This window comes from Rhinopithecus roxellana, chromosome 12 (assembly GCF_007565055.1).
Source record: "Rhinopithecus roxellana isolate Shanxi Qingling chromosome 12, ASM756505v1, whole genome shotgun sequence".
NCBI classification, from domain to species: Eukaryota; Metazoa; Chordata; class Mammalia; order Primates; family Cercopithecidae; genus Rhinopithecus; species Rhinopithecus roxellana.
In genome coordinates this window covers 86,301,482-86,317,369 of record NC_044560.1, presented here as the reverse complement: position 1 = coordinate 86,317,369, position 15,888 = coordinate 86,301,482, and the positions used below count along the sequence as shown (strand labels likewise).

The 15,888-nt window shown below is 38.4% G+C and overlaps 1 protein-coding gene across 8 annotated transcripts in view; it reads right to left on the bottom strand.

Annotated features, from left to right (window-relative positions):
* Window positions 1-15,888, bottom strand: part of ZMYM4 (zinc finger MYM-type containing 4) — a 165,569-nt gene that overhangs the window by 92,676 nt on the left and 57,005 nt on the right. For 7 of the 8 annotated variants that reach the window (XM_030912657.1, XM_030912652.1, XM_030912653.1 and 4 more), the window contains one exon: window positions 14,414-14,459. The exons of the other annotated variant lie outside the window; for it this stretch is intronic. In XM_030912657.1, the coding sequence (XP_030768517.1) occupies window positions 14,414-14,459 (46 nt within the window). The remainder of the gene's footprint in view (window positions 1-14,413; window positions 14,460-15,888) is intronic. 8 annotated transcript variants of the gene reach the window in all.

The window sequence follows — 15,888 nt, the reverse complement described above, 5'->3', positions numbered from 1 at the left end:
ATATAAAAATATAATAGAATGTAATAGAAATTCCAAAAATAGATCCCAATATACATAGAACTTTAAATATATCTCAGTGGTGCTAATTCAGTTCAGTGATAAAAAGATTAACTATTTTGATGAAAAGATAAAACTATGTATATGGTAGCACAACAGGCTGCCCATCTAAGGAATAAAAGTGGACCCCAACCTTGCCCTACATCCAATTAAATAAAACTTAAATGTTAAAATATAAAGAGCTTGTATGATAATCCTTTATAGCAGGGGTACCCAAACCCCAGGCCACAGACCAGTACCAGTCCATGGCCTGTGAGAAACTGGGCCACACAGCAGGAGGTCAGCATCCCACAAGCAAGCAAAGCTTCATCTGTATTTACGGCCACTCCCCATCGCTTGCATTACCACCTGAGCTGTGCCTCCTATCAGATCAACAGCAGCATTAAATTCTCATAGGAGCGCAAACCCCACTGTGAACTATGCATGTGAGGGATCTAGGCTGCCTGCTCACTATGAGAATCTAATGCCTAATGATCTGTCACTTATCTCCCATCACTCCCAGATGGGACCATCTAGCTGAGGAAAACAAGACCAGGGCTCCTATTGATTCTACATTATAATTTGCTGTGTAATTATTTTCATTATATATTACAATCTAATAATAATAGAAATAAAGTACACAACAAATGTAATGTGCTTGAATCGTCTCAAAACCATCCTCCCTCTCCCCAACACCTGGGTCCATGGAAAAACTGTCTTCCGCAAAACGGGTTCCTGGTGCCAAAAAACGTTGGGGACTGCTGCTTTACAGAGTAAATTACAAAATTTTATTCAAAGACAGTGAAGATTTAAACAAATACAAAGTTCCAAGTACCAAGTTCATGGATAGAAAGACACAATGCCACTTCTCTCTCAGTTGATCTACACATTCATGATAATTCAATAAAATTCCCAACAAATTTTTGTTATTTGATTTTGTTCTGTCAGAAACTTTCTAAGATATTTCTAATGGAAACATGGGCAAGAATAGGCAAAACATTCCTGAAGAAAAATTTTCAGGAACATGTCCCATCAGATCATTAAGAATTATTATACAGCTCAATTCATTAGAATGCCTTGGTACTGTGTCACAGGAATAAACAAACAAACAGTCCAAGAAAACATTAACTGAGAATGTGGGGAAATGCCTACAGATGTAATTATAGAGTAACTTTGCATCTTACTAGAGAAAGGAGGTAGTATTTGATAGATGCTGGTGAGTAAGGTAATTTATCAGCCTTATAATAGTAAATAAAATTAGTTCCCTACTCCACACCATATAAAAAATCAGTGTAGGGTAATTCAAAAGCTACATGTGAAAGGCAAAATCAATAAAGATTTTAGGAAATAATATACAGTCAACCCTTCATATCCATGGGGCACTGGTTCCAGGACACCCCACCCAACCACACTCAAAACCCACAGATGCTCAAGTCCCTTATATAAAACGGAACAGTATTTGCATATAACCTATACACATCCTCCCATATACTTTAATTCATCTCTAGGTTACTTATAAAACTTAACATTATGGGCTCATACCTGTAATCCCAGCACTTTGGGAGGCCGAGACAGGCAGATCACCTGAGGTCAGGAGTTTGAGACCATCCTGGCCAATGTGGTGAAACCCCATCTCTGCTAAAAATACAAATATCAACTGGGTGTGGTGGCAGGTGCCTATAATCCCAGCTACTCAGGAGGCTGAGGCAGGAGAACTGCTTGAACCCAGGAGGCAGAGGTAGCAGTGAGCCAAGATCACGCCACTGCACTCCAGCTTGGACGACAAGAGTGAAACTCCATCTCAAAAAAAAAGAAAAAAAGAATATAATGTGAATGCTATGTAAATAGTTGTCATATTGTATTGTTTAGGGAATAATGACAAGAAAAAGAAGCCTGTATAATTTCAGAACAAATGCAATCATCAATATTTTTTTCCAAATATTTTTGATCCATGATTGGTTGAAGCTGCAGATGCGGAACCCATGGATACAGAGGGCAAACTATAATTGCTCTTCCTGATCTCAGCCCAGGAAATTTTTCCTAAATAAAATGGGGATTAAAATATAAACCATAAAGGAAAAGACTGATACATTTATTATCATTCAACTACATTAAAATCAATTAACTTCTGCATATGCAAAGATTTTATGAAGACATAAGATATGAATGAGAAGCTTATTCGCACCATCTATAACCGGTAAGTTTATTGTTCAGAACATGTAGAGAATGCCTACAATTCAATAAGAAAAAAAACTAATAGCAAGTGGGTAACAGATTTAATGTAACAGGCATTTCACAAAAAAAATTTTAAATACCCAATAAACATGAATAAATGTTCAACTAATTATTAACAAGGAAATGCAAATTAAAGACAAAATGAAGTTCATGTTATATCCTCCATACTGACAAAGATTAAAAGTCTAATAAATCAAGTGTTGGCCAGATGTGAGGTGACCACAACTTTAACCAGTAACAGAAATGTAAATGGATAAAACTACAGTCTTTCCTTGGTATTACTGGGGCTTTGTTCCAGGATATTCCCCCACTCACAGATACCAAAACCCGAGCATATTCAAGGCCTACAGTTGGCATAAGACTGCTGGTATGAAAAAAAGTCAGCCCTCTGTATAAGCAGGTTTCACATCCCTCACATACTGCATTTTCTATCCACGCTTGATTGCAGGATCCACTGATACAGAGAGCCAACTGTATTTACTAAATAAAATCCAAAATCCATGCATAAATGGAACCATACAGTTCAAGCCCATGTTGTTCAAGGATCAACTGTACAAAGAAAACTAAGTTTTGCATTTCTAGCAAAGTTGAGAATGTACACTCCCCTAGGCCTGAGCAATCACCTCCTCAAATATACTCTATAGCAGGGGTAGGTAAACTATGCCTGCATGCCAAATCCAAGAGACCTATCTGCTGTTTCTGTATAGCCCAAGAGCTAAGAATGATTTTCACATTTTTTAATAGTTTAAAAAACAATCCAAAGAATATTCCCTGACACATGAAAAATTACATTAAATTCAAATTTCAGAGTCCATAAAGTTTTATCAGAAACACAATAATCCCACTTTGGGAGGCTGAGACGGGCGCATAACGAGGTCGGGAAATCGAGACCATCCTGGTGAACAAGGTGAAACCCCGTCTCTACTAAAAAATAATAGGCCGGGCGCGGTGGCTCAAGCCTGTAATCCCAGCACATTGGGAGGCCGCGACGGGCAGATCACGAGGTCAGGAGATCGAGACCATCCTGGCAAACACGGTGAAACCTTGTCTCTACTAAAAAATACAAAAATCTAGCCGGGCGAGGTGGCGGGCGCCTGTAGTCCCAGCTACTCGGGAGGCTGACGCGGGAGAATGGCGTAAACCCGGGAGGCGGAGCTTGCAGTGAGCTGAGATCCGGCCACTGCACTCCGGCCTGAGCGACAGAGTGAGGCTCCATTTCAAAAAAAAAAAAAAAAAAAAAAAATACAAAAAACTAGCCGGGCGAGGTGGCGGGCGCCTGTAGTCCCAGCTACTCGGAGGCTGAGGCAGGAGAATGGCATAAACCCGGGAGGCGGAGCTTGCAGTGAGCTGAGATCCGGCCACTGCACTCCAGCCCGGGCGACAGAGCGAGACTCCGTCTCAAAAAAAAAAAAAAAAAAAAGAAACACAATAATCCATTTATGTATTATCTATATTGTTTTTTTTAATTTTATTTTATTTTTGAGATGGAGTCTCACTCTGTCACCCAGGCTGGAGTGTAGTTGTGCAATCCTGGCTCACTGCAACCTCCACCTCCTGGATTCAAAGCATTCTCCTGCCTCAGCCCCCAAGTAGCTGGGATTACAGGCGCCTGCCATCATGCTCAGCTAAGTTTTGTATTTTTAATAGAGATGGGGTTTCACCATGTTAGCCAGGCTAGTCTCCTGACCTTGGGTGATCCGCCTCAGCCTCCCAAAGTGCTGGGATTACAGGTGTGAGCCACCACACCCGGATTTCTGCATTGTTTTTATGCTAGAAAGGCAGAGGTGAACCGCCACAACAGAGATAGTATGACCTACAAAGTCTAAAATGTTTACTATCTGGCCCTTTAGAGAAAAAGTTTGCCAACTTCTGCCCTAGAGACCCACCATAAGAAACAAATCTTATACTGAACTGCACATATATTACTTTCTTATGTTACCAAGAAACATATGCAAGGATAATCATAAATTTGCAATAGAAAAACTAGAAACACCAATAAATCTATAGACAACAGGATGGATTTACTATATATATATATATATATATATATATATATATATATATATATATTTTGAGTTGGAGTCTCGCTCTGTTGCTCAGGCTAGAATGTAGTAGTGCAATCTTGGCTCACTGTAGCCTCCACCTCCCAGGTTCAAGCAATTCCCCTGCCTCAGTCTCCCAAGTAGCTGGGACTACAGGCATGCAACATCACATCCAGCTAATTTTGTATTTTTTTTTTTTTTTTAGTGGAGATGGGGTTTCATCATGTTGGCCAGGCTGGTCTCGAACTCCTGACCTCAAGTGATCTGCCCATCTCAGCTTCCCAAAGTGCTGGGATTACAGGTATGAGCCACCGTGCCCAGCCCAGAAAGAGGCTTAACTGACTCATAGTTCAGCACAGCTGGGGAGGCCTCAGTAAACTTACAATTATGGCAGAATGGGAAGTTGGCATGTCTTACATGGTGGCAGGCAAGAGCACGAAGAGCACATGAAAACTACCGTTTATAAAACCATGATAACTCATGAGAATTCACTCATTGTCACAAGAACAACGTGGGGGGAACTGCCCCTATAATTCAATCACTTCCCTTTTGTAGAGACATGAGGACTACAGGTCACTCCCTTGAATGTGGGGATTACAATTCAAGATGAGATCTGGGTGAGGACACAGAGCCAAACCATATCATGGACTATATAAATAATTGAATATTATTCAGCCTTAAAAATGAAGGTAGTTGGCTGGGCGTGGTGTGGTGGTTCATGCCTGTAATCCCAGCACTTTGGAAGGCTGGGGTGGGCAGATCACCTGAGGTCAGGAGTTTGAGACCAGCCTGACCAATGTGGTGCAGTCTTGTCTCTACTAAAAATACAAAATTAGCCAGGGGTGGTGGCACATGCCTGTAATCCCAGCTACTCAGGAGGCTGAGGCAGGAGAATCACTTGAACCTGGGAGGTGGAGGTTGCAGTGAGATGAGATCGCACCACTGCACTCAGCCTGGGCAACAAGAGTGAAACTCTGTATCAAAAAAAAAAAAAAAGAAGGAAAGACAAAGAAGGTAATTGTGACTCATGTTACAACATGTGTCAGAATGTTCAACATGGTACCACAAGGTTCAACACGATGAACCTTGAGGATATACTAACGTATCATTTTTACCTTAAAAATGAAGGTAATTCTGACACATGCTACAACATGTATCAGAATGTTCAACATGATACAAGAAAGCTCAACATGGTACCACAAGGTACAACATGATGAACCTTGAGGATATACTAACATACACACGGTTACTATCATAGTCAAACTCTTAGATGATAAAACTGGTTGCTAGGGGATGAAGAGGGGGTGATGAGGACTTACTGTTCAATGGGTACACAGTTTCAGTTTTGCAGGATGAAAAAGTTCTGGAGATCTGTTGTACAACAATGTGAACATACTTAACACTGCTGAACTGCACACTTAAAAATAGTTTAGGTGGTAAATTTTATTTTATTTCTTTTTTTTTTTTTTTGGATGGAGTCTTGCTCTGTCGCCCAGGCTGGAGTGCAGTGGCACGATCTCGGCTCACTGCAAGCTCCACCTCTCGGGTTCACGCCATTCTCCTGCCTCAGCCTCCCGGACAGCTAGGACTACAGGCGCCTGCCATCACGTCCGGCTAATTTTTTGTATTTTTAATAGAGACAGGGTTTCACCGTGTTAGCCAGGATGGTCTCGATCTCCTGACCTCCTGATCTGCCCGCCTTGGCCTCCTAAAGTGCTGGGATTACAGGCATTGAGCCACTGCACCTGGCCCAGAATTTTATGTTTTTTACCACAATTTAAAATAGTTATATATTTATATGATGAATTATCATGCATCGGTGACAAATAAACAAGAGCCACATACAACAATGCAGTAAAATCTCTGAAATATGCAATGAGGGCCGAGCATGGTGGCTCACACCTGTAATCCCAGCATTTAGGAGGCCAAGGCAGATGGATCAAGTGTCCTGGTCAGGAGTTCGAGATCAGCCTTGCCAACATGCTGAAACCTCGTCTCTACTAAAAATATAAAAATTAGCCAAGCATGGTGGCAGGCGCCTGTAGTCCCAGCTACTTGGGATGCTGAGGCAAGAGAATCACTTGAACCCAGCAAGCTGGAATTGCATCACTGCACTTCCAGCCTGGGTGACAGAGCGAGACTCTGTCTGGAAAAAAAAAAAAAAATGCAATAGGGAAAAAAAGCAAGTGGTAACAAACAGCATGATTCAAAAACAATAACAAAGCTCAAAACCAAGCAAAACTACAAATATTCAATAATTTAAATGTGGTAAAGGAAAAGCAAGAAAATAAACACAAAATTCAGGATGATGGCTACCTTTTTGAAGAGGTGGCTACATGTATGAGATGGGGAAATTGGCATCAAGAGCATGAAAATATACATTTTAAAAAGCTAAGTGGTTAAGGGTTTTCATAAAATAAATCTTACATTATACGTGTATTTTGTGTTTAATAATTTATAAAAAGTTTTCAAAGTATTCCGAGAAATTCTAGGGCAGTATATAACCAAGGAGTGAGAAAAACTTTCTTAAACAAGACTGAAAACCCAGATGTCATAAACGATACCAAAATGTTTAAGTGTCAAAAACATTTATTTAGCTCAAGATGACACAAAAAGAAAGTCAAATGAGGGAAATCAGAACTCCTGCCCCCATCAAAAGAACTTTACGTTACACATTCTCAAAGTTAAAAATCCTGACTGAATAGTGATTGTCTATCATGTATACCTGAATCTTCTTTCAGATGTATGCTTCACTGCGCTTACTGTGACTCACCATAACAGCTATTATTAAAATATAAAACAAGCTTACAACTTGCCACGAAGAAAAAGTAAACTTTTTTTTTTTTTTTTTTTGAGACGGAGTCTCGCTCTGTCACCCAGGCTGGAGTGCAGTGGCCAGATCTCAGCTCACTGCAAGCTCCGCCTCCCGGGTTCACGCCATTCTCCTGCCTCAGCCTCCCGAGTAGCTGGGACTACAGGCGCCGCCACCTCGCCCGGCTAGTTTTTTGTATTTTTAGTAGAGACGGGGTTTCACCGTGTTAGCCAGGATGGTTTCGATCTCCTGACCTCGTGATCCGCCCGTCTCGGCCTCCCAAAGTGCTGGGATTACAGGCTTGAGCCACCACGCCCGGCCAAAAGTAAACTTTTTTTAAAGGGCGAAAGATACTCATTCTTCAACAAATATTTATTACTGGACAATACAGAGAAAGCCAGTCTAAACGTTAAACTTATTAAAAACTGCTCAAATTCTAAAGGAGTTGAGAATACGCAAATTAAAGTTAAGGCTGTGATATTTTACATCCATCAGACTGGGAAATATTAAGAAGAGCTATAATATATACTAATGGATGGGGGAAGGTGTTCTTATACACGGCTGGTGGAAATGTGAGGTATTAAAGTGCTTTTTTATTTTTTAGAAACAAGATCTCTTTCTGTCACCAAGGCTGGAGTGCAGTGGCATAATCATAGTTCACTGTAGCCTCGAACTCCTGGGCTCAAGGAATTTTCCCACCTCAGTCTCTCAAGCAGCTGAGACTACAGGCATGCATACCCATGCCCAACTAGTTTTTTCTGTATTTTTTGTAGAGATGGGGTTTCGCCATGTTGCCCAGGCTCATCTCGAACTCCTGGGCTCAAGCAATCTGCCCACCTCAGTCTCCCAAAATGGTGGGATTACAGCAAGCTTTTTTTTTTTTTTTTTAAATCACAGAATCCTTATTCTTTCGAATCTAACCACATATATAAAATAACCAATTTATCAAAACATACATTAAAGGACTTTTAATGTATCATTGTTCATTGTGGCAGAAAAAACCTTAAACAACATAAATCCCTAAAAACAAAGCAGAAAATGACTTACTGTGTATCAAAATCACAGAATAGAGAGCTGCTCCAGTTGAGGTGAAGGGGTTTTATGAAGTACTCAAGACAGAGAGAAGTGAGGTGGAGAAAAGTATGTATATGATCCCATTTTTGTTAAATAAGAAAAACTCAAAATCCTGACATACATATATTTGTGTATGTTTATGTATATAATGATTTTATGAGCACTGAAAAAACATGGAAGGCTACCTACAAAGCTGTTGACACGGGTTATGAGAGGGGATAGGAACAACGATATGGGAAGGTGAGGCCAAGCCAACAGAAAAACCAAAATGTTACTCTTAAAAAATCATACGGACCAGGAACGGTGGCTGATGCTTGTAATCCCAGCACTTTGAGAGGCCGAGATGGGCAGATCAATTTGACACCGGGAGCTTGAGACCAGCTTGACCAACACGGTGAAACCCCATCTCTATTAAAAATACAAAAAATTAGCCGGGCGTGGTGGCGCACCTGTAGTCCCAGCTATCCGGGAGACTGAAGAACGAGAACTGCTTGAGCCCAGGAGGAGGCGACTACAGTGAGCTTAGATCGTACCACTGTGCTCCAACCTGGGCAACAGAGCAAGACCCTGTCTCAAAAAAAAAAAAAAAAAATTCATGTATGATCAGATTCATGCAATTTACATACAGGTATTACTGGACATAGCTAATGCCATGAAGATCCAAATACAGACCTATAGGATAAAATTTTTAAAGCTATTTTATGGCTTAGAATATTTTATAACGTGGTATTTTATATGCTGTGACAGCATATTTTATTTTATAAAAATGGCTGCAACAGTATCTTCCATCCATGTGCTTTCCTATAATGTGACCTTACCCTACCTCCTCCTATTAAGATGTGGGGTCTATAGCTTCTGAATCTGGGCAAGCTTGTGAATTGCTTGGTGGAAGGGATGCCAAATAACGTTTGAAGCTAGGTCAGAAACGATGATCCACCAGCATGGGCAACATAGCCAAGACCTATTTCTACAAAAAATATAAAAATCAGGCGAGTGCAGAGGTGCAGGCCTATAGTTCTAGCTACCTGGGAGGTTGAGGCAGGAGGATCATTTGAGCCCAGGAGTTCAAGGTCACAGTGAATTATGATCGTCACTACACTACAGCCTGGGTGACAGGATGAGAGCCTGTCTGGGTAAAAAATAATAATAATAATGTAACTTATGCCTTATTCACTGAATTATTATTTTGCTTGGATCCCTGAGCCACCATAAAAGAAGAGAGAAGACCTTAAGGCTGTCACACTATGAGGAAGGCAAGGTAACAGACTACGTACAGGTGCTCAAGTCAGCAGTCACAGTCTTTGAGTCCTCTTAGGCGAAGCACCAGACATGAGTGAACAAACTTTCAGATTATTCCAACATCAAGCCATTCAGTCAACTTCTGCCTCCAAATCTTCTCAGTCAAGACCAAAGACAATGTGGAGAAAGAAAAAAAAAATCCCCAGTATACCCTTTCTGAACACCTGAGTGATTGAATCCTTGAGCTTAATAAAAGTGTTTTACACCATTAGGTTTGGGGTGGTTTGTTAAGTAGCACATACCAGCAATCAGAATGCAAATTCAGAATACATCTTACATAATTTAGAAGGCTCTGGAAAACTACATTAACTGACTTAAAAAGTGACACTAGTGATTAACAATGTCAAATTTCTAGAGTCTGCATAAAATTCACAAAATAACTATAAGAAAATCAGTATTTTCTAAATCAATACTATTTAACATAAGGAGATTTTAAATATGTATATAATTCAATAAATGATTAATAGACATCTATTTCACCCATATGGCTATTAGTACATGTATTCTATATAACAAAATTCTATTTTTTTCCTCTTATCTTTTCACTGGGAAATGGGTCAGAACCCTGTATTTGGAATCATCTTATATTCAAACATTTACGATACACTTTTACCACCCTCTTATCCTACTGATCAACCTAAACTAAAATTCACATAGAACTTAGGTCTTCTTTTTAGTGTAAGAGTTTCCTTGACACCACCATTTTATTTATTTATTTTATTATTTTATTTATTTATTTTTTTGAGACAGAGTCTTGCTCTGTTTCTCAGGATGCTAGAGTGCAGTGGCACAATCTCGGCTCACTGCAACCTCCGCTTCCAGGGTTCAAGTGATTCTCCTGCCTCAGCCTCCCGAACAGCTGGGATTACAGGCACCCGCCACCACACCCAGTGAATTTTTTGTATTTTTAGTAGCAACAGGGTTTCACCATGTTGGCCAGGCTGGTCTCCAACTCCTGACCTCAAGCAATCCACCCACCTCGACCTCCCAAAGTGATGAGATTACAGGCGTGAGCCACTGTGCCCGACCGACACCACAATTTTATTGATAACAATGCTGAAACAGCTGTAAGTTACTGGCAAAAACATAAACCTTTTACCAATACAGAGATAAAACAAAAATTAGTTTAGTTCAGTTTATTCATTTGAAAATTGTATACTAATCATTGATCAGTTTGTTTAATTCAAGAAGAACCTATACTTTTATTTAAGGAGAACTAAAAAATTACTGAGAACTGTGAGATGTTTTTCAGTTAATGCCATCTCAATTCCCTACCCATGTTTACATCCCTAAAGAAGACTTTTAGGCTTTGATTTCAACATTTTCATAAAGAAAGTATTCCTTTACAATGTTTAAAGGATCCAAATAATACTTAGCAAAAGACCATGTAAACAAAAATTTTTAAGTAGTTTTTTTAAAAAAAACTCAAATTATCAGCTTTTTTATTTTTTGTTTGTTCCATTTAGAAAAACTGTAATTATATCAGTTCTTTTAAAAATTGAGCTGCACTGATAAGGCAAATATATTATAATTCGGACACAAACTGATGCTGATGCTCCACAAGCAGCCACAAAAACTTCAGTCACAGTTAATACACCTAAAACTATTTCTGAATTACTTTATAAATTACTCCGCTATTTTGTCGAATAATAGCTATTCTTCAAAACCTGTGATTCAAGTGAACTAGGGTGAGGTACAGAAACAGTTAATGAAAGATTTGAAAGGAGGGGCTTTGTAGCTAGGTAAATCAGCATTCAAATCCTGATTCCATCACTTGAAAGTGAAATGATGTCTCTAAGCCTTAGTTTGCTCCTTAGTGAAATAGAAACAGTCATAGTACCCTTTTTCTAGAGGGTTGTTGCAGCAGACACTAGGTACACAATAACAATTCTCTTTTCCTTACTAAGAGAGCCTCAATTTTCTTCTTGACAACAATGGGCTCAGCTGAAGGATTACTATTCCCAGCTTTCTTTGAAGGTAGGATGGACAATGAGATATAAACCTAAGTACACAGGTAGAGTTTCCAGGAAAGTTCTTTAAGAAGCTGATTCTGTTCAGAAGTGTGCCTTTTTGCTCTCCTTCCTCCCTACTCCAGGCTCAAGACACAGCAGCCATCCTAGAACACCAGGCTACCTTGAAAATCGAAGTCACACACTAGGGATAAAATCTAGATAGCTGGAAGAGCTTTCTTGATAACCACAGAGCCATATTATCATCTGGGTTTCTTTTACATGAGAAATAAACTCCTTTTCTTTTCTTTTTTTTTTTTTTTGAGACGGAGTCTTGCTCTGTCGCCCAGGCTGGAGTGCAGTGGCCGGATCTCACTATTTGGCAAAAGTGAGTAGTGACAGAGGATGCCTTCCGAGAGGTATGTTTTACTATCTGGCCTGGTTTCCCTGACCACAGATAATTGGTTCAAAGATGAACATGAGAATCAAGCTGGCCCAATCATAATCTTTCTCCAAACAACTTGAAATTTAGAATGGATATACAGAAAGACTAAAAATTGTGGGAATGTAACTGCTTTCTGGCAGCACTTGTACAGAACAGACATGATCTCCTTTTGCTGAGTACCCTGGAGGAAATTCATTTCATCTCATATTTTATGAAATATCCTAGTATATATCTAAAATGTTTCTTCTGGATAAGCTAGCTAAATTCTATATTTGATTGCTTAAAACAAAAAAGACACACAATAACTAAATCCACTGAAGACCAGGAGACATAGCTGCCTCTCAATATCAAATAACATAAAGTCAGATGATAGTCTAAAAATATTATCATTCTAAAATATTAACAAACTAATTACAAAGAGAAAGAAAGTACTCACAGATCCTACTGGTAGAAATAAATTTTTTTTTTTAAAAGTACATTCCCTTAACTCAAGAACTCTAGTTGACAAAATTTATCTTTCATAAAAAAGCACAAAAATATCCTTTGATAATTAATCAATTCTATTCTTGGAATTTATTCTACAGAATGCTTCAACAAGTATACAAAGATATGTATGGGAATACATATTCAATGTTCTTAATAATAATGCAAAATTGAAAATAAATTACACATGTATAAAAGAGGCTAGTTAAACTATAGTACAGCAGGTCCTCTAATAACATTTCATTCAATGTCATTTTGCTGTAGCACTGAAGAGGGAAACAAAGGCTGGGCGCTGTGGCTCACACCTGCAATCCCAGGACTTTGCCAGGTCGAAGCAGGTGGATCACTTGAGGTCAGGAGTTCAAGAACAGCCTGGCTAACATGGTAAAACCCCATCTCTACCAAAAATACAAAAAATTAGCTAGGTGTGGTGGCATGTGCCTATAGTCCCAGTGACTTAGGAGACTGACACAGGAGAATCGCTTGAACCTGTGAGGCAGAGGTTGCAGTGAGCCTAGATCACGCTACTTCACTAAAGCCTGGGTGACAAAGCAAGGCTCCATCTCAAAAAAAGAGAGAAAAAAAATGGCTCCAAGCCAGGGCTATTGTTTATGTGGAGTTTTGTATATTCTCTCCATGTCTGCATGAGTTTTCTCCAGATGTTCTAGATTCCCCCCGCATCCCAAAGATGTACACATTAGGCTAATTAATGTGTCTAAATTGTCCCAGTCTGAGTGAGCATGGGTGTGTGTGTGTGAATGCATGTTGTGATGGGATGGCATCCTGTCCAGGACTGGCTCCTGCCTTGTGCCCTGAGACTGCCAGGATAGGCTTCGGCCACCCATGACTCTGAATTGGAATAAGGGGATTGGAAAATGAACGAATGAATACAAATTATTATAATAACAAAAAGTCATAAAATATATAATCAACACAGAAATGGACAATAAATGATTCACTCAGTAAGCCCATCATGTTTATTGTTTGTTTCTGAACTACATGGTGGTAGGAGGTGCTCTTTACAATGTTTGCTTTGCAAACACTTATTCCTTAAGTTAACCAACCACCACTACAAGCACCATCATTCACTGATTCACCAAAAACTAGGTAAATAATTATCTTACTCATTTTTATTAATCTTTCTTGTATGTATATATAGTTCATATTTATTTCAATGTTTAATATTAGAAGTGTTTTAGATTTTTATTTAGAAGTTTGATGGTGTTTTTGTGATTAAAAATACACCACAGGAACTTAACTCTTATTTATATCAAGTTAAGCTTATAGTAAAATTGGTTTCATTATATGTCATTTCACCTAAAGTCACAATTTCCAAGAACCTATCAACAACATTTAGTGAGGACTTATTATACAGCCATACGATATACTACTGAGTGGCCATTAGAAAGGGTGCAACAGGTCTATATCCACTGACACAGAAAGATGTCTATGCAGTTGAATGAAAAAAAGCAAGAACAGTATTCATGATTCCTACACACATATATAAATCTCCATACACCATGTATAGATATATACACTCATAGAAAAAAGTCTGGAAAGATATATATGTTAAATTTTTAAAACTGGTTATCTTTGGAGAATGGTAATGACAAAGGCTTTTACTTTCTATTTTATTCATTTCTGTATTGTAAAATTGAATGTATTACTTTTATAATCATAAAAAAATTATTTCTAAAACTACAATAACACAAAAAGAATTTTAAAAGAAAATAAAATACCTTAAACCAAGTAGAAATCTTTAATAGTGATAAGTATAATCTTCCATATAGACACAAAGTATGGCTATATTTTAACATCATAATTATGATAATAAACTATTTATTGAAAAAAACAGTAAGATTTTTACAATTCATATTCACCTGCTAAAACGACAGTATGTGATGAGATCTAGACTAAATCAGTTTGAACCATCACATAAATCAGCCCTAACTAAACACTATAACAGTTAAATACCGTATCTAGATTAACATTCATTTTCTATCTAAAGACATGTTTGCTTTTCTCAAATGGTACTTACAGTTCTCTACAATTTCATCAAAAACTGCAACACTTTTCTGTTCAAACTGGAAAAGCAAAAAAGGAAAGAGAAAAGTAACATTACCATCATATCTTCTATCATACGTTCTTTTGGTATCCCTTCCTATTCCCCAAGGAGCTGTAATTTTCAACCCAAATTACGTAAGTGCACAATATAAACAAAAACATTGCCAAAGAGAGTAAAATAAAATTTAGGATGAACCAAAGTAGTTCTCAGACCAAAGCCCCGAACCAAAAACTAAGAGATAAATCACATTCTCTCACTATAAACAACTACTTATTTTTTAAATCATTCATGTCACAAAAAAGAGATGATCATATATATTTTTAATAACAACAAACACAGCTAACACTTCATAAGAACTTACTAACACTGAGAACTATGTAAAACTTCCCGTCAAAACTGAACAGAAAAATTAACAGCTTTTGCTCTTAAGCTAAAGCCAGAAACATGCTGCTCTTAAATTGAAAGTGAGGCCTGTTACAGGGATGGTTCCTACTAAGTATGTTAGTGCCTAAGACAGAAGTAGAGCCATGTTGGAGGTAATTTCAGATCTTTAAACACACAGGGAAAAGAAAGCAAAGCACCGGTAACTCCACCAAAGAACTAAAGAAAATGGCACACTTCACTTTGAGTATTTGAAGGCCTCCTTACTTTGGAGGTTCCTGCTTCCCTGCCTGTTACTTACCAATGAGGCAAGAACACAAGAAATGCTGCTTCTTGATAAACCTTGCCTACTGTAAGAAGCCAGAATCAGCCACCCCATTCAAGGGAGAGACTTTTAAGGAAAAAAGAACTACCTAGCTACCTATATAACTGTAGAGGAAACACAACAGCTGGCTATAGTAATCAGTAGTATCTGATATTCATAAATATGAGCAGAAAATAAAAGATCTCTGGTTTCTAAAAGAAAACTATGTGAAAGAGAAAGTTCAAGGTAAACAAACAGAACCACCACTCCAGAAGGAAACAAGAAACTTATAAAAAAGCAACTTCTTGGCTGGGCCCAGTGGCTCACCCCTGTGATTCCAGCACTTTGAAAGGCTGAGGTGGGCGGATCACAAGGTCAGGAGATGGAGACCATCCTGGCCAACATGGTGAAACCTCGTCTCTAGACAAAAAGTTGGAAAAGATAATTTATGGTGACATTGAGGATTGAAGCACTAAGTCTAACAGCAATGTCAAAGGTACCCCCAAAGAAGAAAATAATGGTGAAGGGGAATAACAGAAGAAAATTTCCCTGAACTGAGGATATAAATACCATATCTGAGATTGAACAGGCCCACTAAATACCAAAGAAATAATGAAAAAAAAAATGCATTCTGGTAAAATATATCAGAATTCCAAAAGAAAACAAAAGGAGCAATTTTTTTAAATGATAGTGCAGGTAATTTATAAACACATTTAACTTGAAATTCAACTATGTAAACATTGGAAAGGAAAGGAAAGCAAAT